Source organism: Balaenoptera borealis, assembly GCF_965194805.1.
Source record: "Balaenoptera borealis genome assembly, chromosome: 17".
In the NCBI taxonomy this organism is placed as follows: Eukaryota; Metazoa; Chordata; class Mammalia; order Artiodactyla; family Balaenopteridae; genus Balaenoptera; species Balaenoptera borealis.
Genome location: NC_138876.1, coordinates 79,895,816 through 79,916,762, shown reverse-complemented (window position 1 = coordinate 79,916,762; position 20,947 = coordinate 79,895,816). Strand labels below are relative to the sequence as shown.

The 20,947-nt window shown below is 48.4% G+C and overlaps 1 protein-coding gene across 8 annotated transcripts in view; it reads left to right on the top strand.

Annotated features, from left to right (window-relative positions):
- LOC309615309 (oxygen-regulated protein 1-like) overlaps positions 1–20,947 on the top strand; it is a 168,553-nt gene that overhangs the window by 76,208 nt on the left and 71,398 nt on the right. For 7 of the 8 annotated variants that reach the window (XR_014236717.1, XM_082364742.1, XM_082364740.1 and 4 more), the window contains exon 2: positions 7,215–7,367. Coding sequence is in view for 7 of the 8 variants with exons in the window: in XM_082364742.1 (XP_082220868.1) it covers positions 7,248–7,367 (120 nt within the window). In the remaining variant the exon portion in view is untranslated. Of the gene's footprint in view, positions 1–5,696; positions 7,368–20,947 lie in introns of those variants that run through there. The other variant, XM_082364739.1, reaches the window with a different exon arrangement.

Genomic DNA, 20,947 nt, shown 5'->3' with positions numbered 1-20,947 from the left:
GGGCAGGTCTGGACGGGCGCGTCACGATAGCTGTGACGCCGATAAGCGCACCGTCTCACGCAGTGCTACTCAGCGTGTGGGCCGTGGACCGCCCGCGGGAAGCGGCGTGCTTTCTGTCCTGGATGAGGGCAGGCGCTCCTGCCAGGTGCCACTGAAATTCATCACGAAGTACGTTGCTTAGTGGAGCCGAACAGGTAAAACTTACCTGGTGAGGGAAGCAGGGCGTCCACCTGCATCCCAGCACCAACTCTTCCTCTTGGGAAGGGCCTGCCTTTGAGCAGCACTGAATTGCAAAGGCTCCTTGGTGTCAGTACTGAGTACTTGGTACTAACGGTGCTAAGTAGGTTAGGCGCATCCTCACCTTTGGATAGAGGCACAGTGGACTTAGGGCCAGTGTCGTGAAAGGTGGATGTTCACATGTTGGACCAAACTGCCTCACTTTGCTCATCTGATGGGTGGTAGCAGTAATATCTAACCCGAAGCGCTGTCATGCTGGAGGTCAGAAGTATAATGCAGGCAAAGTTCATGGCGCGTTTCTCGGCACATGGTACAAATGTGCTTAGTCCCTGCAAGTGAGAATTAGTGTGCTTCTCCTTAATACCTCTTGGAGGAAAATACTGTTGTTTTCCCTGTTTCGTAGATGAGGAATTGAGCTGAGTTTCAGTGAAGCTTAACAGCGTCCTGTGGTCATGCCGTTCCTGCGTGTCAGGGCCCAGGCTTAAACCCAGGGATTTTCTGACTCTAGATTCCAAACAGGTGCTTGTTGATCATAGCACACTTCTCGTTCCTGGCTGGACTAGACAAGTGGCTTTTAAATTTTTTGACCAAAGCTCAACTGTAGTCATAACCTAGTACCACCGCCGCCCACCTCCCCCCAGGTACACAGACACATATATAATCTGAAACAAAACTTACGTGAACTAATACTTGCCATTCATAAATGCAATGCACCCTGATATCTTCTACTCCATTTTATTTCATTTTTAAAGAAAAAGCTGGTGGTGACCTATTGAATTGATTTCCTGGCCCACAGATGGGCTGGAACCCACAAGGTGAAAATGCTGTAATAGCAATTTCTATGAACTCTTCAGTTCTAATTTTCTCTGATTCTCCAAAAAACAAAACAAAACAAAAAAACACAAACAAAAGCCTTCAAACCCAATTCCCTTCATCCAGAACAGAAGACCTGAACTTGGGAGCAGTTCACGTGGGAAAGAATAAGGATTTTAGCCAAGGCTGAGTTGCGGAAACACTGAAAAGGTGAGTGCAGAAGGCTTGCCTTCAAGGCCCCCACAGGAGCCCTGCATTCCCTCTGGGTGCCAGGTTTTAGGAGAAATCAACCACCTGAACACGTTCGGAGAAGGACAGGCAAGGTGGAGCCGGGTCTGAAATTGTTCAAGGAGCCAGGCATGTTTAATCTGATTTTGATGGGAAAGAGTCTCTAAACCGTAAAAAAAAAAAAAAAGTATATTATGATGATAGGTTTCTAAGGTAGTTGAATAAGTCTTGGCCTGTCTGATGCATTATGTCACATCAAGCTTATTTTTATTGGGTTTTTAGATTTTGGTGTCTAAACTGAGAATCATGCAAAATGATTGTTACTGCGCTTCCGTCCTGGGAAAGGCAGGCAGGAAACCACCCCTCCCAGGGTAAGTGGAGGAGCTCTCAAGCTCGCCCTTGGCCAGACATTTGCCCAGCTTCAAAGGGGTTTCAGAGGGCGGGACCGACTGCGGCCCAGGCTGTGCCTTGGAACTCAGACGTTCCTCTCCTGGAGCCTGGCCCGCCCGGCGGGAAAGCCCCCTGTTCCTGATGCTTTGGGCTGGTGGGAAGCTCTAGCTCGGTTGTTTCCCTCCCTCCTGGGCTCCAGCCAGAGAGCCGATTCCCCGTGAGTCAGGAAAGGAGGGAGTGAGAGGCTGAGCGGTCCCTCCCCGGGTTTCACGGGGCCTCGGGAACGCCTGGGGCTGGAATTCCCCCTGGAAGGTGCCTCCAACAATAGAGGTTTGCGCTGTGTGGCCCGGTAGGGCGTTCTGCTGGAACAAGCAGCAGCAGGTTTGTTGGTAGTTTGTTAGATTCAGGAAGGAAAGGGGAGAGGGGAGTCGAGAATGACTCAAAGGCTATGTGGTTGGGAAACCTCGGAGCAAAATCAGGCCACCAGAACACAGTGGGAAATCTGAAGTGGTACAGACCCGGGGTGGGGGGAGAGGATGCAAGTTTGGACGGTACTTCGTTTGTGGCTTAGAGTCGGAGCTGTGTCCGTGAAAGTCTGTGTTCATGAAAGCGGGAGGGGTTAAAGTACTCTGTAGATCTTGCTGCCCAACTGTTTACCGTCCAATGTTAAATCCTGGTCCTTGGGGCGAAACGTGGTCATAGTTAAGGGTGAAGTGGGTCTTAGGGATGTTGGAGTTGGGCTGCTGTCCTGGATGGCATTCATCTGCTGGCATCCTGGATTGAGTTCCACTTTTAGGATATAATTAACACATGCATTTTTGGTGGTTCTTTCAGTAGACTTAAAATGAACGGGTTAACGAGGTGCTGTCTGAAAACGGCTGTCTTCATTTTATTCTGCTCTCTCAGGTGGGGAGAGACCGGTGGCCTCCCGCAGCCCGGCACCCCATCTAGTTGATGGAGATGAAGGGAGGGGCTGCTGAAGCCGAGGAAGTTGTGCGCATGCGCGCCTCGGGGCGGTGTCGGGAGGGACGAACTGATGGAGCGAGACGCTGACAAAAGCATCACTTGTCACCTATCGGGCATGCCCTATGCACCGAGCAGTGTTCTAAGCACTGTATATGATGGTCTCATTTGATTTCAACAACCATAGTAATTAAATGATTACTATGAATGCCCTCCTTTTATAGTTAAAGAAACTAAAGCACAGAGAGGCTAGCGGATTCGCCCAAGGTTGCAGAGCTGGGATGGCCTGACCACCAAGCGGCACTGTGAACACGTCCCAGGCAGGTACTGTCCTCACCTGGCTTGATAAACCGGCAGAAGGCAGTAGAGTCAGAAGCTGGAGAGGCTGTTTTCTAGGGGTGACCTTGCTGCTTCGAGTGCCCGGGCGGTTAAGTTGTGATCCAACATCAGGGAAAGACACACGCTTCTCTCATTTTCCAAAGGCCATGGGGAAGTCAAGGCTTTGGGTGCTTCCACGGGGAGGGCCATGGCCCTCTGAGAAGCTCCACACCCCGGAGCGCCGGCAGCCCTGCGGTCGAGCCGCCCTCAAGCGCTCATGTACAGTGGATTTCTGCAGAGAAGCGGGGTGGACCATTCCGGGGGATGGCAGAGGAGGGCACTTAGGAACTGGCCAAGGACCAAGGTTCTGCAGCAGCTCAAGGGACACCACCCAAGCTAGCCGAGCTCAGGAAAATGCAACCTACTTGTTCCCACGGGCAGGTGAGGTCCGGAGATGTGCTGAAGGGGTGAGGAGCCTCCACTCTAGAAACAAATCTTTATTCAGTTTCTTTCTATCAGTTCCCAGAACCTGTTCAAAGCACAAAGGAGGGGACCCTTTCTATCAGGAAGATAAGCTCACCTCGGTTGTCAAGGGTTTTTGGAGGGACAGGAACTGTTTGGAGTCTGCTCCTCAGCCAGGCTTGTGTCCCCAGAGTCAAGGGCACATAACAGATGCTCAACCAGTGCCCCCAGCCTGAGCATTTCACACGCGAGAGGAACAGGCCGTGTCCGGTTTTTAGGGGACAAATGTAGGGCTTTTCCTTGAAGCTGTTTAGATGCTACATGAGGAAATGCAAATAGGAAACATCTGACAGTAAAACAACAAGCAATTATTACATAAAGATGAAAAATTCAGTCCCTGGAATAGAACAGCACATAGAGATGAGACGCAAAGCTTAAAGCCATGAGAAGGAGAAGAGAAGCAACGGCACCTTCAGGTACTGCGGAGAAATGGCCTTGGGAGAGAATTTAGGTTTTACAGTCTTCACCCCAAATTCCAGTGACCCCTCTTGCTCTGACCCTCTGTCTGTCATTTTTCAGTCTGCAGCCCGTCGGTAATGGTGATGCTGCCACTGCCTGGACCGTGAGGGGCCTCGTACCCTCAGTGCCAGGGCTGCGGCGTGGCTGGACCACCAGGAGGGTGGGTAGGGGGCAGCACGTTTTTGGTGTCTGCGTGGTTCCTTTGCTTGGCGGGTTGGAGCACAGACTAGAATGTTTTCCATTTACTTTGCTTGTTGCCTCCTTCTTTGTTGTGAGTTGCCCTTGAGATTCTGACTTCACTGTCTGGTGAAGTTGCTGATTTTTTAAAGTCACAAGTTATGCGTTATGTAAGAGTACGTGGAAGCATTTTTACTGGGAACTCTTTCAAATAGTCACTAAACGACTAATTCTAATTCAGGGAAGATCTAGTGGGCCTGCCCTCCTAATGATTGATACTTTGCTGGGAGCTTTCGATTATATTGTTCAAGAATCAGAAAAAAAATTCCTGCAGGGAGGGATTATTAGCCCCATTTGAAAACTGAAGTTTAGAGAAATTGTCTAATTCTTTTACTGAAAGAGGCAAATGGTCCACATATGTGATTTCTTTAACAGCTGCAAAATAGATAAATAGATGAATAAATCCATAAATACAAATATGTTCAGTACCTAACACAATTAAAAATATTCTTCAGAACATGTCTGGAAAATAGGTCAGAAATAGTGTTTCATTCTATATCTTGTGGTACATTTTGGACAAGGTGGAAATGAAATTGTTTGCACACCTGCATATCAATGGAAAAACTGGCCACTTGGAGATTACATTCTTACAAATAAATTAGTAATATTGTTTCAGCAGCACTAAATGCTCCAAGGAGAATAAAACAGAGTGACCTGCTGCGCAGTGACTGGGGTAAGGTGAGCTGACATTACAGGGTGGCCTCAGAAGGGCTCTTAGCAGAGACATCAGAGCTGAGACCCAACTGGGGAGGAGGAAAGAGCCCTGTGTGTGACTGGGGAACAGCACCGGGGCATGCAGAGCCCTTATGGGGTCAGGACTGGGCAGGGAGCGGGCTGGGCAAGGAGGGGATGAGAAGACTTAGCACCATTTGAAACAGTGTTACTTGTGAAATTACTTGCGAATTGTCTACCATCCTCTAAGAATGTAAACTCCAAATGGCCAGGGACTCATCTGTTTACTCTTGTTTCCTGCTCTAATCTAGCACTGGCACAGCATCTGGTACATAGTAGGTAGGCAGTAATATTACTCAATGAAAGAAAAAAAATGCTGCTGTAGTCAAGTCCATCCAACCCAGGTCCTTACTTTGCAGACGTGTTAAGATACTCAGCAGAGGTAAAGCTACTTCCAGCAGGATGGGACCTGCCCTGGGTTTAGGCTGGTCAGCCTCTGATTCTCCACTGCACCATCCTGCCCGCTGCTGCTTAGCGTATTAAAAAAAAAAAAAAAAGGGGCTTTCCCTGGTGGCACAGTGGTTGAGAATCTGCCTGCCAATGCAGGGGACACGGGTTCGAGCCCTGGTCTGGGAGGATCCCACATGCCGCAGAGCAACTGGGCCCGTGAGCCACAACTACTGAGCCTGCGCGTCTGGAGTGTGTGCTCCGCAACAAGAGAGGTCGTGATAGTGAGAGGCCCGCGCACCACGATGAGGAGTGGCCCCCGCTTGCTGCAACTAGAGAAAGCCCTCGCACAGAAACAAAGACCCAACGCAGCCAAAATGAATAAATAAATAAATAAATTTATTAAAAAAAAAACTAAAAAAACAATGGTCAGTGTTTCTAAAGGCACAGGTTCTTCTGGACAGAATTTCTCACTCTCCAGAATTGACATTCTAAGTTACATACGAAGGAACTTTGTTTCTTGTGTGTTCCACTCACAAAAATGATATTTTCTTTGTCAAGGAGGAAAGCAAACAGACTGTGCCTTTTCTCTGAGCATTAAAACAAATATGAGACCACAATGCAATAGCAAAACACACCAAATAAGCCAAATATAAAGTGGGTAAAGGATTTGAACAGACATTTCTCTGAAGAAGAGATACAAATGGCCAACAGGGATATGAAGTGGTGCTCAACACCATGAATTATCAGGGAAATGCAAATCGAGACTACAACAAGCTGTCACCTCACACGCGTTAGGATGGCTATTATTTTTTAAAAAGTGTAGGTGAGGTTGTGGAGAAGTGCAACCCTTGTACACTGTTGGTGTTAAATTAAAATGGTGTCGCTGCTATGGAGAATTGTATGGAAATTCCTCAAAAAGTTAAAACTAGAACTACCGTATGATCCAGCAATCCCATGTCTGGGTATTTATCCAAAAGAACTGAAATCAGATCTCAAAGAGATATCTGCCCTCCCATGCTCATGGCAGCTCTTTACACAATAGCCAAGATATGGCAGTATCCCAGGTGTCCATTGACAGAGGAACGCATAAAGGACGTGAAGTCCATACACATGTGAAAAAAGAAGAAAATCCTGCCATTTGCAGCAACATGGATGAACCTGGAGGATGTTATGCTAAGTGAAACAAGCCAGTTACAGAAGGACAAATACTGCATGATTCTACTTACATGAGGAATCTAAAATGGTCAAACTCATAAAAGCAGAGAGTACAAGAGTGGTGGCCAGGGGGTGAGGGAGGGGAAGGGAGAGCTCTTCAATGGTTGGAAGGTGTCAGCTCTACTGGATGAGTGAGTTCTAGAATCTGCCGTACAACGTGGTGCCTGCACTTTACAGTGTGGTGTGCACTTCAAAACGTGTTAGGAGGGTCGGTCTCATGGTGAGTATTTTTACCATAAAAACAAACAAACAACAAACAAGCAAGAAACAAAGGGACACAAGGAAACTCTGGGAGGTGATGGGTGAGTCTGTTCCCTCGATTGTGGTGATGGTGTCATGGCTGTTGTGCAGATGTTCATACTCATCACATTGTACACATCAGTTATGTGCAGCTCCTTGTGTATCAGTTACGCCTCAATAAAGCTGTTAAAAAAACATGAAAGAGTACGAGACCTTCAACCAGGGGTTCTGGTGACCGAAATGAAGGTACTGAAGATGACAAGGGATTTATCACCCTCTGGGGCCCCTACCTCCCTGGGCTACTGGCAGCGCTCAGAGCTCCTCTCTGCCTGGGCTGAAGACATACTTACATGGGTGTTGAGAGAGTGACAAGTGAAGCTAATGCTTGCATATTAATAGTCTAGTACAAAAGATTACTGGCTTGTGGACTGTTAGAAGTCAGGGTTTTTGTTTTTTTTTTCCCCCCGCAGGCCCACGTCTTAAATGGAGCAGGCATTTAACAGATGTCGGCTGAGTTGAACCAATCTACTTGTTATGGGGACTTGACTTCCACTTCATGGTGTCGTACTCAACGAAAACATAGTTTTCAAGATAAATATTCAAAACATCAACTTCAAAATAAGGTAAAAAGCTCCCATGTTCACATGCCACATTCTATTTGTATGCCACAGACGATCTATTGAACAAAATGGGTTATTTTTTTGGCCATTTAATAAAGTTTTATTGAAAGTAGATTATTCGGTTGGATGGTATAGGCAACTAGAAAGGAAAAGCAGTTATAGGTGCTGTGGTCTGGATGTTTCTTTATCAGAATAAGGAGAATGTGCTCTCTGATACCTCCTAAAGCAGTTATAGGTGCTGTGGTCTGGATGTTTCTTCATCAGAATAAGGAGAATGTGCTCTCTGATACCTCCTAAAGCAGTTATAGGTGCTGTGGTCTGGATGTTTCTTCATCAGAATAAGGAGAATGTGCTCTCTGATACCTCCTAAAGCAGTTATAGGTGCTGTGGTCTGGATGTTTCTTCATCAGAATAAGGAGAATGTGCTCTCTGATACACCCTAAAGCAGTTATAGGTGCTGTGGTCTGGATGTTTCTTCATCAGAATAAGGAGAATGTGCTCTCTGATACACCCTAAAGCAGTTATAGGTGCTGTGGTCTGGATGTTTCTTCATCAGAATAAGGAGAATGTGCCCTCTGATACCTCCTAAAGCAGTTATAGGTGCTGTGGTCTGGATGTTTCTTCATCAGAATAAGGAGAATGTGCTCTCTGATACCTCCTAAAGCAGTTATAGGTGCTGTGGTCTGGATGTTTCTTCATCAGAATAAGGAGAATGTGCTCTCTGATACCTCCTAAAGCAGTTATAGGTGCTGTGGTCTGGATGTTTCTTCATCAGAATAAGGAGAATGTGCTCTCTGATACCTCCTAAAGCAGTTATAGGTGCTGTAGTCTGGATGTTTCTTCATCAGAATAAGGAGAATGTGTTCTCTGATACCTCCTAAAGCAGTTATAGGTGCTGTGGTCTGGATGTTTCTTCATCAGAATAAGGAGAATGTGCCCTCTGATACCTCCTAAAGCAGTTATAGGTGCTGTAGTCTAGATGTTTCTTCATCAGAATAAGGAGACTGTGCTCTCTGATACATCCTAAAGCAGTTATAGGTGCTGTGGTCTGGATGTTTCTTTATCAGAATAAGGAGAATGTGCTCTCTGATACCTCCTGACTGTCGTGACTCTCGGGCCAGCTCTGGTCTCGGCTAGCGTGCGCCCGTGAGACACATGCGGTGCTTGCTGTTACTCCAGGGAATCCCGGTGACGAAGCAAACATCACTGTTCCCTCCGACCAGCAGGACCAGAGCCAGCTTTACTCCCAGGCGGTGTCCCTGAGCCACAGGCTCCTTAGGATGCCAGGCCCTGGGCTCTGATGCTTCCTTTAAGAAATTCTGGAGGCAACTGAGGAAATTCGTTTTGGAAATTACAGGTAAAATATATGCTTTTTTTCTCCTTGCCCTTATAAAAACAGGAAATGGTAATTAAAATTTTAAGCTTTATAACTGGGTTTTTAAAAGGGAGGATGTCTTAAACTTGTATTGAAATGTGGAAGATTGCTTAATTGTGTGGAAAGTATGCCAACGATGGTAAAGAAAGCCGGAAAGGCCGGAGCTAAATCATTTTTAGTCTTGGTTGCTGTGGGGAATGAACTTATTTTTCTTGTGGGGAACTGTTGCAGATGTTTCTAAGGAATTCTAGCTTTCAGAGATTGTTTGGACAACTGTTCTCAAGTTCAGGAACCTGTGGGCCGTGCACAGGACTTGGAATCGATCCTCAGGGCCCTCGGGGACCAATGGAGGGTGGTCAGAGGAATAATATGATCAGCCTTAGGTTTTGGAAAGAATAACTGACATTTTTTAAACTATGGAGGCAAACAGGAGAGTGACTTACCGTAGGGCCAGACCAGACGGAGGCCTGACGACCAGTGAGGAGGCCGTGGGGAAGTCTGATGTGGGTTGACTCCTAGGGAGGCGAAGGGCCGGATCGGAGAGCATGAAAAGAATCTTCAGAGCACAAGAAGGAGCAGTGATGCGTGTAGGAAGTGGTCTCCAGCGGGAGAAGGCAGAGTTTGACACGGCTCTGCGGTTTCTAACCTGGATGACATTAACTTCTCATGTTCTTGCAACTGCAGTTTTTCATGTTCAATGAGTAACACTGAAGCGGCAAACATATTCCTAGTGTGCAGAACAGGTGAGCTGAGAGGAGAAGCTTCCGGGGCATCCTGGCGAGAACGTGGGACGTGGAGTGGGGGGCACCCCCTGGGTGTGTACCTGCGGCAGCCTGAGTCTGCTACGGGAATGTTAGCCGCTGTCTTAGAGGTTTTTCTCGCTGTCCAAGTGGAAGTCCGTTGTCATTTCGATTAAGCTCCTAGCTGCTGTGTCTGCTGTGGGGCTGCAAGGACCATCAGGAATCCACTCCCCACCTCCTCCCCCGCCAGCTCACATCAGATGCGGACAGACCAGAGTCTTAGGGTCTTCTGGCCGCAAGAGCGCCGGTGGGAAGCCCCGCTGCTCTCGCTCAGGGCTGAGTTCACTGGACACGCTCCCCAAGGGAGGAGGATGTGGCCGGTGTGGGTTTCCCGTGAGGCAGCATCGCAACGTGGTCCAGGGTGCCTGCCCCAGTCCTTCACCCAGGGCGGATCATTTCTTCTCCTCCTCCTGTTTCCCAGTCCGTCAGTTGGGAACAATAACGGTAGGGCTGGGGAGGGCACCACGTACGGTGGTCAGTACCTTGTGAGGGCCCAACACGTGAACAAAGATCTCGTTTCTTCTGGTCTGGTAGGTCGACGTCATTCAGGTGGGGAGACCCACAGGGCCAGTGACACATCTGGTGTCATCGCCATGTGGTGGCATTCAGTGGCTTTATGTGGGGCTAGCGCGGGAGCCTCCGCGTGGGCACGCAGGCTCTAGCACCCTTCCCCCAACGCCCAAGCATCGGGGACGGGGCCACTCCGCATCCTCAGGAGGTGTGATGCAGAGTTTGGATGCTGAGAGACCACAGCGGATTGCGGGGAGCGCCAGGCAGGGAAACTATTTGAGCCCCGTTATCCCAGGAGCTGGGGATCCTCAGAAGAGGGTTTTGTCAAGCTGGCCCCATTGAGCTGAGCAGAAGCTTCTACTCCTGAACTTGTTAATAAATCCCCAACCTCCGTATTTCATCTGGCATATCTGAAATTAATGACATAACACTTTCACAGGAATGTACCATGGAATCTCTTTCTTCCTTTTGGCCAAGCAGAGTTTATATATTTAAAACCTGTGATGTGGGTTCTGAGTAAACTCAGAGCGACTGTTCAAGTTAGTTGCCATCAGCACCGTAGCAACAGGTGTTCAGTGTCTGTTGACATTTACTTTCTTTAGTCTCAGGCAGATTTCATAGCAACATAACACAAAAGCCGAACGGCATCCCTGGAAACTTGTACGCACAGCGAAGGCCTGGATATACCACAGTGGAAGGATTCCTCAGTACAGGGAAACGCCAGAGAAGTTTGGCAAACATGACTTAACCGGTCAAGCCGTGTAGAAAGGGAACATCGCAGATGGTCAGCTTATAAAAAATAAACTGTGGCTTTTCAGGTGATTAATCGGCAGAGTGTGTAAACTCTGGCCATTGGATTATCTTATTCCAGGTTAATCTACATAATCACAAAATAATTTTAGCAATTAGAAAATGGAGAAAAGATCAATGACAAATATCATTGCTAGAACATTCTATGAGGAATGTTGGTGAATGCCATATTCCAATTATTTATATATCCTGATAACATATGAATTAATACCATGGTGTTGTACATACAATAACTATACTCAGATAATGAAAATACACTCAAATATAAATGAAAATAATTTTTGACTTTTTTTGAGAAGGTATTTCAAATTTTTATGGCATCTCAGGGACATTAACATAAATATCACTTATCGCAATAAAGTACCGTAGCTACAGAAGGCATATGAGATTGGCTGCTGAAGAATAGATGGTCCCCTAATATACCTAGAGAAAGATAAGATCTTAATAGTTAGTATTAAGTAATTTGAAATGAAGCTTTCTAAAATATCCACAGCTTTTCTATTACTCAAATGATTTAAAACTCAGAGTTTCAAATTTCTTGTCTTAATTACGTTCATCTATGAAACTAGTGAATATGGGTATAACATTTTTACGCCCATTAAGAAAATGATGACTGATTGATGATTGCTTTTTATTAAACAGTTAATAAAACTACCTGACATTTCAGAGAAGGCATCTTTGGATATTGAAATGATAACATTTGTCTATGATAAATAAGCCAGTCTCTGAAAGAAAAGAAAGATTTTTAGTAATGTTAGAGCTGGTAAAGTGTCACTATACATTTATAGTTGTCATCTAAGATTTCAATATTAATTGATCAGAAAAGCATTTTCATAGCAGGTACTAGACACATGGCATCTTCTTCAACATAGAAGAGAAAAGCAGGGTTTCAAAGGTCTTTGAAGGTCCGCAAGGGAGTTCTGTGCAAAGAGCACAAGGCCAGGCAAACATCTCCTATTTCTACAGATTTTGCCCTGGCTGGTGATGCAGGTGCTTGTCAACAGGCCTAACCCTAACCCCAACCCTAACCTAACCCTTTCCGAGGCCCCTGTAGGCCCTAACCCTGACCCTAACCCTAACCCTGACCCTGACCCTGACCCTAACCCTAACCCTAACCTAACCCTGACCCTAACCCTAACCCTAACCCCAACCCTAACCTAACCCTGAACCTAACCCTAACCCTTTCCCGAGGCCCCTGTAGGCCCTAACCCTGACCCTGACCCTAACCCTGACCCTGACCCTAACCCTAACCCTAACCCTAAACACTCAAGGTGGCCCAGCAGTAACTGTGGACTCTTTCCCTTAAGTCTGCCCCCTGTTATCTGCCCCCTGGTCTCACCACTCTGACAAGGAAGGAAACCAAATCCCAAGAAAGAAAGAGGAAAACATAACTGGATTCCCTTTAAGCCCAGGGCAGAAGGGTCAGCCCGGGCGCTGGCTCTGGTTGCTGGGGGGCTTCCTATGGAGATGGGAGATTGGGGGCAGGCCCAGAGGGGGACGCTCCCAGGCCTCCCTCACCCTCCGCGCCCCCCGCCCCGGTCACACTGGGAAGCTGGGTCCTGAGATACGCTTAAGTGTTGGGATGGGCCTCAGAGAACCCCCGTGCAGAGGACTGTCTTTCCCCCCCTGAGTCTCCATTTCCACGTGTGTGATGCAGAACAAGGACGTCTTCTGTAGGCTTGTTTGATTTTTAAGAGTCAGCACATTTTAAATGCCTTACAAGCATTAGCTGTTGTTATATCTTTTTTAACAGTTAAATCTTCACGCCATGACCCCAAGGCCCATACATTTGTCCAACAAATGGAAAGAGCAGGAAAGGACTAACCTGTAAGCAGTAATGTTGGCTATTTCATCAGAAATGTGAGCTCACCCCAGGAGGAGCTACCTCAGGTTACGTTGATGAGACAGACTTGATGGCCATGGCTTCTCCTCACAGAAATGGCGACTCTCCCTAGAACATTCCAGGCCAGGTCTTCTGTGGGTGGGGCTTGAGGCTTCCATCCTGCCCTGTATTCATGACGTCAGGGCCGGAAGGCACAGGGAACACACAGCGTTCCGTGCACAGATGTACAGCAGTGGTCTTCGGCCTCTGGAGGCCTGTTTCTGAATGCAGACTTTTTGGCCAGGAGGATTTCTCTCATTCGGTCATTACGGGGTCTGATGGCCACAGTAAAATGGATGTTGCCATTCTGGGGGGACAGAATGGTGAGGGGTGAGGCAGAGGGGTGAGGCTGGGCTCCGGAGCCAGGGCCTGGCCTGGGTCTGAGACCCGGACCCACGACTTCCTGGCGCCGCCTGGGGGAGTTTCTCAAGCTCTCCGAGCCGCGGTTTCCTTCCTGGTACAACAGGGAGGGTAGCGGAACTGACCTCGGATGGTCGTCGCGAAGGAAAGGCGTGCCCAGCGAGTGTTAGCCGGGGCCGCGTGTCACGTCACCTTCACGAAACCTTTCTCCGCAGCTGCCTTCTGAGGTCAGGTCCGCCCCCAGGGCCCCGGAAGTGGCCATTTAGTGGCGCCAGCAGAGCCTGCAATGACAGGGCCCTAGGACACTAATACAGGTGTCCACCTAACAAGACACTGGGGCCCTGAACGAGCCCAAGCAGGCAGGCCTGTCTGGAGCCCGGAGCCCCCCAAGCCCGGCTCTGTGCCCCCGGAGAGCATCCGTGAGGGACCGCGTTCCTGCCGAGCCCGCCACTACGCGTCTTCTGCTGCGGGAGTGGGTGAGCTCCCTCCCGCCCAGACACACGCAGCCCTGATGCCCGGGCGGAGTCCCTGCACGCCGACGGACCGCGCGCGGGCTTGGCCTGCTGAGGTTTTAGCTGCTTGCGACGGGCACGTCCGGCACCTCGCACACCGAGGGCTCACGGTCAGGGCGCTTCCTTCCCTAAGAGGCCCGCCTAGGAGGCCCCGCGCTGCAGACATCCTCCGCCACCCGCAGACCCCGTCCGCCGGCACACGCACGTCCGCCACCCTTCCTCCTGGGACGCTGGAGGCCCCCGGCGTCCCCGCCCTGCTGATGCCCGGACGAGCACCCACACGTTGGAGGAATCAGCCGCCTCCCGAGCTCCGCAGCTTCTGCCCAGCTCTGCCCGTCCTCAAGGAGCCGGGCCGGGAGCGCAGAGCACGGCCCGCCGCCAGGACTCGGCCGTGGGTACCCGCCTCGCGTCCGTGAGCTCGGCCTGCTCAGGACACGGGGCGCTGGGAGCCGGGGAAGCAAGTTCCGAGGTTCCAAGTGGACGTGGGCCCCGAGCACAGCCCCCCCCCCCCCCCCCACGGACTCGATGAGCGCCGCGGACCGAGCCGCGTCTCTGATCTGGTTTCGTGGTCTGTGCAGCGGCGCTAAGGTCCCATCGCAGGCCCTCCCCCTCGGCCCTCCCTCCCAGGCAAAGGAAAGCGCACCTTTCAGGCTGTGGAGGATGCAGGATCCCCAAGGAAAGCCCCGCCTCCCCCTCCTCCCCGCGGAAGGACTGGCCAGAGCAGGTGCGGCCCAGATCAAAGCCGTCCACTTTGAGCATCTCCTTCTTAAAATAATTTAAAATTTGTGTTGGAGTGCGGTTGATTTATAATGTTGTGTTAATTTCTGCTGTAGGGCCAAGTGAATCAGTTATACATATACATGTATCCACTCTTTTTTAGATCCTTTTCCCATGCAGGCCATTACAGAGTACTGAGTAGAGTTCCCTGTGCTCTACAGTGGGTCCTTACTAGTGATCTGTTTTATATATAGTCGTGTGGATGTGTCAGTTCCAGTCTCCCACTTGGAGCATCTCCTCTTGGTGGCTGCTTGTTCCTTCCTTCCTAAGAGCTGTCTTCATTCAGTTGGCTCCTTTCTCCCTATCTGAGCTGTGACTTTGTGACCTAGGCTGGCCCAGGAGAGCCCCGGTGGTGGCCGGGCAGTAGAAAGGGTCAGCGCTGAGCTCAGAGCCCCTACCATCTCCCCAGACCCTGAGCCTCCCCTCCTTGTTCCAAAGTGAAGGGGAAAAGATAAGAGATTACATGCTGAGGAGTTATCTACAAAAGGGCTCAAATCAGCAAGTGCTACAAGCCACAGAGACAAAACAACCTTACAGGACCAGGAAAGTGCTGAGGTGCGTGGGACTACCAGAGGAGGGTTCCAAAGCCCGACGGGGTTGGGGATCCTGGCTGAGTCCATGGTGGAGGTGAAGCTCAGGGGCTTGCCTGGTCCCACCCTAGTGTAGGGGGAGGGGTTAGAGCTGACCGGTCCCCTTGCAAGTTCTGCCTGGAGCTCTGGGCCCACCCTTTGTCCTGGGTTTTCCCTGATTTTCTTACAGTTGATCTGAAATCCCTGTAGCTCAAAAGGCAATCTGACTTCTGCTTCTCCAAAGACAAATCTCAAGGGAAAAACTCTTCAATATAGGCAATTATTTTGTCTCCTTACATCTAAGTGCCTATTTGACATGTTTTGTCAAACTTCCTTTAGTCACAGAATGTAATATTGTTATTCATCAGTTAAGGTCTTTAGACATACAGAGAGATGCCTGCACCTGGCAAAATGAGTAGAGAACTTCCATTATATTCTGGTAAAAGGGCCAACTTAATATGGGCATCAATACTTAAGCAATTTTTTTTTTTTTATAGCCTGAGATCCAAATACCTTTCAGGAAACTACAAAAGGCTTTATTTTTACAGCTTAATTCAAAGCTTATCAAGGTCACAGGCATTTCACTTATTATCAGAGGGCTTCCTGAGGAAAAGTAGAGTAAAAATAGAGGCATGCAGGTGGCACAACTTTACTTTTTAATAGGTGGGAAGGAGAAGGAAAAATATTCCTACTGGTTTGAGGTAATTATTTTCAGCGTAATGGTCTTTGAATGCAGTAAGCAGTGGGAAGCAAAATGACCTCACTTTGTAGATTCAGAAAAAAAAAATCACTCTTGTGGGAGAGGAATCTATTATAAAGTATTGGATTTGAGAATGTTTCACAAAATTTCAGGGTCCTCTGAAGCATTTCTGTAAAATCTTTAGGAGTAACGTCTGTGGTTGGTGTGATGTATCTGTGATTATTGCATTAGATCAGGCATTGCCGAAACATCCAAACTATTTATTTTACTGTCTGAATGTGTGTATTGGGGGTGGGGGAGGTGGAGGGAGATTTGTTTCAAGCCCAATGCCTGGCACACAGTAATGCTTCTCTCAGATAATTCTGGCTGCACATAACTGAAACATGAAAAATAGATATAAATATGTTTCTTTCTTATTAAAAAATATGAATCCACAGTGCAGGGCTGATTTGGTGGATCTACAATGCAAGACCAAGGATTCTTCTGTCTTTTCACTCTGCTGTGACTGGCTACCGTTCCCTTGGACCGCCCTGTGGTCCAAGATGGCTGCTGGAGCTCCGGCCATTGAACCACATTCCAGGACAGAAAGGAAGAAGAAGGAAAACGAAAATAGAATCCCTCCATATTTAGGAGTCTTCCTGAAAGAACCATACAACACTACTGCTTCCAACTCTGTAGTTAGACCCGGAAGCAGATGGCTGTGATGGACACTGGCAAATGTGCTTGGCTTAAAGTACTTAAAGGGCTGGAGTAGTAAGAAAAAAAATGAATGTGAAGAGTATGTGCCTGGCACATACTAAGTACTCAATAAATATTAATGGTAATTATTAATAATGCAAAGAGCAGAGCAGAAATCTTAAAAGTGGTGTGGAAACTCCAGTGGCCCACATGCGTTTATTCCTGGGTTGTCTTGAGGGCGGGAAGAGGGCAGCTAGTATCACAGTATTAATCCTCGCAGAGTGTGGTTGTCCTTTTTCAGAAACCAGTTTGATCAGTATTTAATGGTCTGTGTCTCTTTCCTTTCGTATAGTTTGCAGTATTTGTCAAACTGTTCTCAGCGATTTTCAAACAAATAAGCAAACGCACAGAACACGCCTTCTCCCAGAAACCTAACAAGCAAACGTTGTTGAAAAGGAAAACTGACTTTCGGTCTAGATGAAATAGTCCGCGCTTAGTCATCAGTTCTGCCTTTGGCCTGCTACGTTGAAATAGGAAACAGAAAGGATGCCATTAGGCCCAACAGAAATCCAAATATAACTGAGGTTTGGAAGTGACTCATCAGCGGAGGGTTCCTTTATGACCTGTGCTGCTGCCACTGCTCCAGACATTGCCTCCCCAGCCCCATGTGGCCTTGACCAGATGTGTCACCAAGAGCCCTCTGTCTGTCCTCTCTGCCCGGGTAGGTGGTCCCCTCCCCTGGACTCACTCTGTGCTGGTCCTGCTGGCACGTGACACCTCCCTCCCCGACCCGCTTTGCTGGGGTGCTGACACCTCGCCCTCATTCCTGTCCCCTCCAGCCCTCCCCTGGCCCACGGACCAGTCCAGTTTCCCCAGGGCGGCCTCTGTGTTTCTGCAGCCTGCACCACACTGGTAGTTAACTTGCTTAGAGCTGATCTTCCCTGGGAGACGTGAATTCCGGTCCCAGGGACTGTGTCTTCCTGTTCACGGCTGTGTCCCATACCTCGTGTCCCCTCCCATGGCCGTAGAAAGGTTCCAAGGCCAGGCATGGACTCAGGGCCTCTGTACAGTCCACGCCTACACGGAACCTGGGGAGTTTGGGTGGGAGGGCCAGTGAGATCAGTTAGTTCACCCAGCCTTTTTCAGATGAGGCAACGGTACTAGTTTGGTGGGCCTGTCGAACAAAGTGCCACAAACTTGGTGGTTTGCACAACAGAAATTTACTGTCTCACAGTTCTGGACACTAGAAGTCCAAGGTCAGTGTCAGTGCGGCTGGTTCCTACTGAGACTGTGAGGGAAGGGTCTGTTCCCTGCCGCTCTCCCAGCTTCTGGGCTTTGCTGGCAGTCTCTGGTACCTTTGGCTTATAGAAGCATCTTCTGATCTCTGCCTTTATCTTCACATGACGTTCTCCCTGAGGGCCCGCCCGTGTCCACATTTCCCTCTTATGAGGTCACCAGTCATACTGGGTTAGGGCCCACCCTAGCACCTCATTTTAACTTGATCATCCGCAAAGACCCTGCTTCCACGGAAGGGACCATCCACAGGTACTGGGGGTCAGGACTCAACATCTCTTGGGGGGAAACAATTCAGCCCAGAACGATGACTAAGTTCATCACACATTGTCCTCTCTGTTGAAAGATGATGCTACTTACCCACCATTTTTAAAATCTGGGGGTTGTGTTATTTCCCGAGGTTTAGTCTTATTTGTGTGGTTTTTTTCTTTTTTCTTTTTTTTGTGAGCAAGAACCATAAGTCAGAGGAAAGCCTGGGTTATAAATTAAGAGGTTGGTTTGCTCGGGTAATGGAGCTTGTTTGCTAAGTTTGGAAAATTGTTTTCATATGGTGCTTTCTTTTTTTTAAAATTAATTAATTAATTTTTTTGGCTGTGTTGGGTCTTCATTGCTGCATGTGGGCTTTCTCTAGTTGCGTCGAGCGGGGGCTACTCTTTGTTGCGGTGCAAAGGCTTCTCACTGCGGTGGCTTCTCTTGTTGCGGAGCACGGGTTCTAGGCACGTGGGCTTCAGTAGTTGTGACTCGTGGGCTCAGTAGTTGTGGCTCGCGGACTCTGGAGCGCAGGCTCAGTAGTTGTGGCGCACGGGCTTAGTTGCTCCGTGGCATGTGGCATCTTCCCAGACCAGGGCTCGAACCCGTGTCCTCTGCATTCACAGGCTTATTCTTAACCACCGCACCACCAGGGAAGTCCCCATATGGTGCTTTCTACTGACATTAGACCCACTTGGTTCCAAGAAGGGCAGCCACAGGAGTGCCTTTGTTCTCATGGATCGATAAACAATTATTTAGAGAAAGTGACCTTCTCTACAAGTTAATGAAAGTCACCCAACCTTTGAAATTAAGAGTAATTCAAGATTTGCCCCATATTAGCTGTGTGGCCCTCAGCAAGTCGTTTCACTGTCTGGTCATCAGTGCACTGTCTGGGACGTTCTGGCACTGGATCAGGTAACCTCTAAGGACCCCTCTGGCTGGAAGCTTCTGTGGATTATGTGGTTCTTTCAGTGTTGAAAGCAGAAAAGTTCTGTGAGGAATTGGGCTGTGCAAGTATAGAAAGGGATCAATCAAGCGCTTTTCCTATCCATTATCGGCGGTAGACATGAGCTGGCTCTAGCCTCAGCACAGAGGGAAGAGGCTTGGTCCCTGCCTTCGTCACCTTTTATGTGCTCAGCGTCTATTCCCTGCAAGGGACAGCCCAGCACACAGGACACGTGTCCTCTGCTAGCAGCAGTGCTCCCCACCCGACCCCAGGGGCCACACGCTGGTGGGTTTGTGGTGTCAGAATTCTCAGGGGTTGAATGTGTCATTTTCATCCTCACAATGACCAATTTTTCAGACAGTTATTTCTGTAAGTCTCTGATAACATCTTCAGGAGCCTAATCCGAGTTTTTCCTCGTACAACGGAGCCTTCAGGGTGTACACGCTCGCTCTTGATAATCTTGGCATAAAAACTCCTGCTAATGATAGCATCTTTACTATAAATAGAGGTTTTTAGATGCCCTCTCCCCCTATTGTCCTATCTCTTACAATACTCAATGCATCTTAACCCTTTTTCTTTATTTCGTCATAAAACCGTGACCCTTGATGGTTGGTAGGATAACACAATAGGCCAGATGTCTTAACCATGTTTGGATAAATCAGTCATCACCTTCTTTTTCCAAGAAAAATGAGGCAGAGCAGCTTGAGTGAGGCGTAGACTCTGCTTTCCATTCGGTCTTTCCAAAGCAAACAGAAAAAAGAGGTAACCGTCTGCTAGCTGTGCCGGGTCAGTTGTGAGGAATCGGGTTTAAGGATGTGCAACCATCGTTATTGTGACAAGAGAGGGAGGCCACACTGTCAGTGTTTCGTCTCATTTAAAATTGAGACTGAAAATAACCACCTCAGGAGAAAAGAGGATTGATTCATGACCTTAGTTCTAGTTTAAGTTTGAGGGGGATATAGATTTTATATGAAGCTGGGGGGACAGGCTCTCAATACAGTGGCCTTTCCCTCAGATTGAAGAACGCTTAGATTTACATTTAAGTAGCACGTGATTTCAGAACTTTGCTTTTTACAAAAACATATGATCTATGATGATGAGGCAAGGGGTGGATTTGTAGCAATGCACCAGTAGAGTCAGTCATCAAAGCGTCTCGTGTTCCGTGATGTACGTCGGTCACTGGGTTAGGTGTTGAGCACGCACGATATCATTCAGAGCAAAACAACCTTAGGACATCAGAACAGCTCCAGTTTACAGATGAAGAAAATGTAACATAGAGGGGGTTAAATAATCTCATCTTCGTCCAATTAGGAAATAGTATGCTCAGGATTCCAGCTTGCAGTAGGACCATTTGACTCAAGCCCTGAGCTCTTTCCGAAAACTCTGATGTCCTATTAATAGGGCCTTGATTTGTGTAAATGCTGCTGTCACACAGCTTTCCGGGCGTGAACATCAGATGAGTACAGAGCCCTTGTTCTGACGTGGATTCCCACGGCATCATTAATCTAAGCCAGGCCAGTCCTGGTGGAGTGAGAAGGAGAAGGATTGGAAATAGGCCGTCAGGGGCAGGCAGGGATGCAGGAAACGCAGTTCCTCAGAGTACTTTTAGGAGGATCCTGAAAATACACACATCATTATGATAAAAGGGAGAATAAAGGTGTCATGAACAATTTATGAAATAATGCCACTGGGGGCCTAAGGAGGGAGAGATCCTGGCGCCAAAGCCGTTCTGAACTCAGATCCACAGATGGCTATTGACGGTGGTGGGCTGTATCACGGGGCGAGAGGGTAAGGGCAGACCTGTTAGAGGAAGGGGCACGGGGGATGGGCCTGAAGGATGGTCAGGGTTTGGGTGAGAAGAAGCACGTGTGGGAGATGGCATTCCAAGCAGAGAGAATGATAAGCAAGAGGCATAAGAATGGGAACCTTTTCTGTAGAGAAGCACCGCTTGGGACAAATACTGGGAAAAGCAGCCCTAAGCTCGTAAGACTGGGGCCTGGGAGCATTGCCATCCAGGGATTTCAAACTTGAAGCCCATTCCTAGCTCACTGGGAAGCCTAGGAATGGGCCTCAGTTTGTCTATGACGTTTTATTGATACCTTGAGCATATGCCCATGTTTCG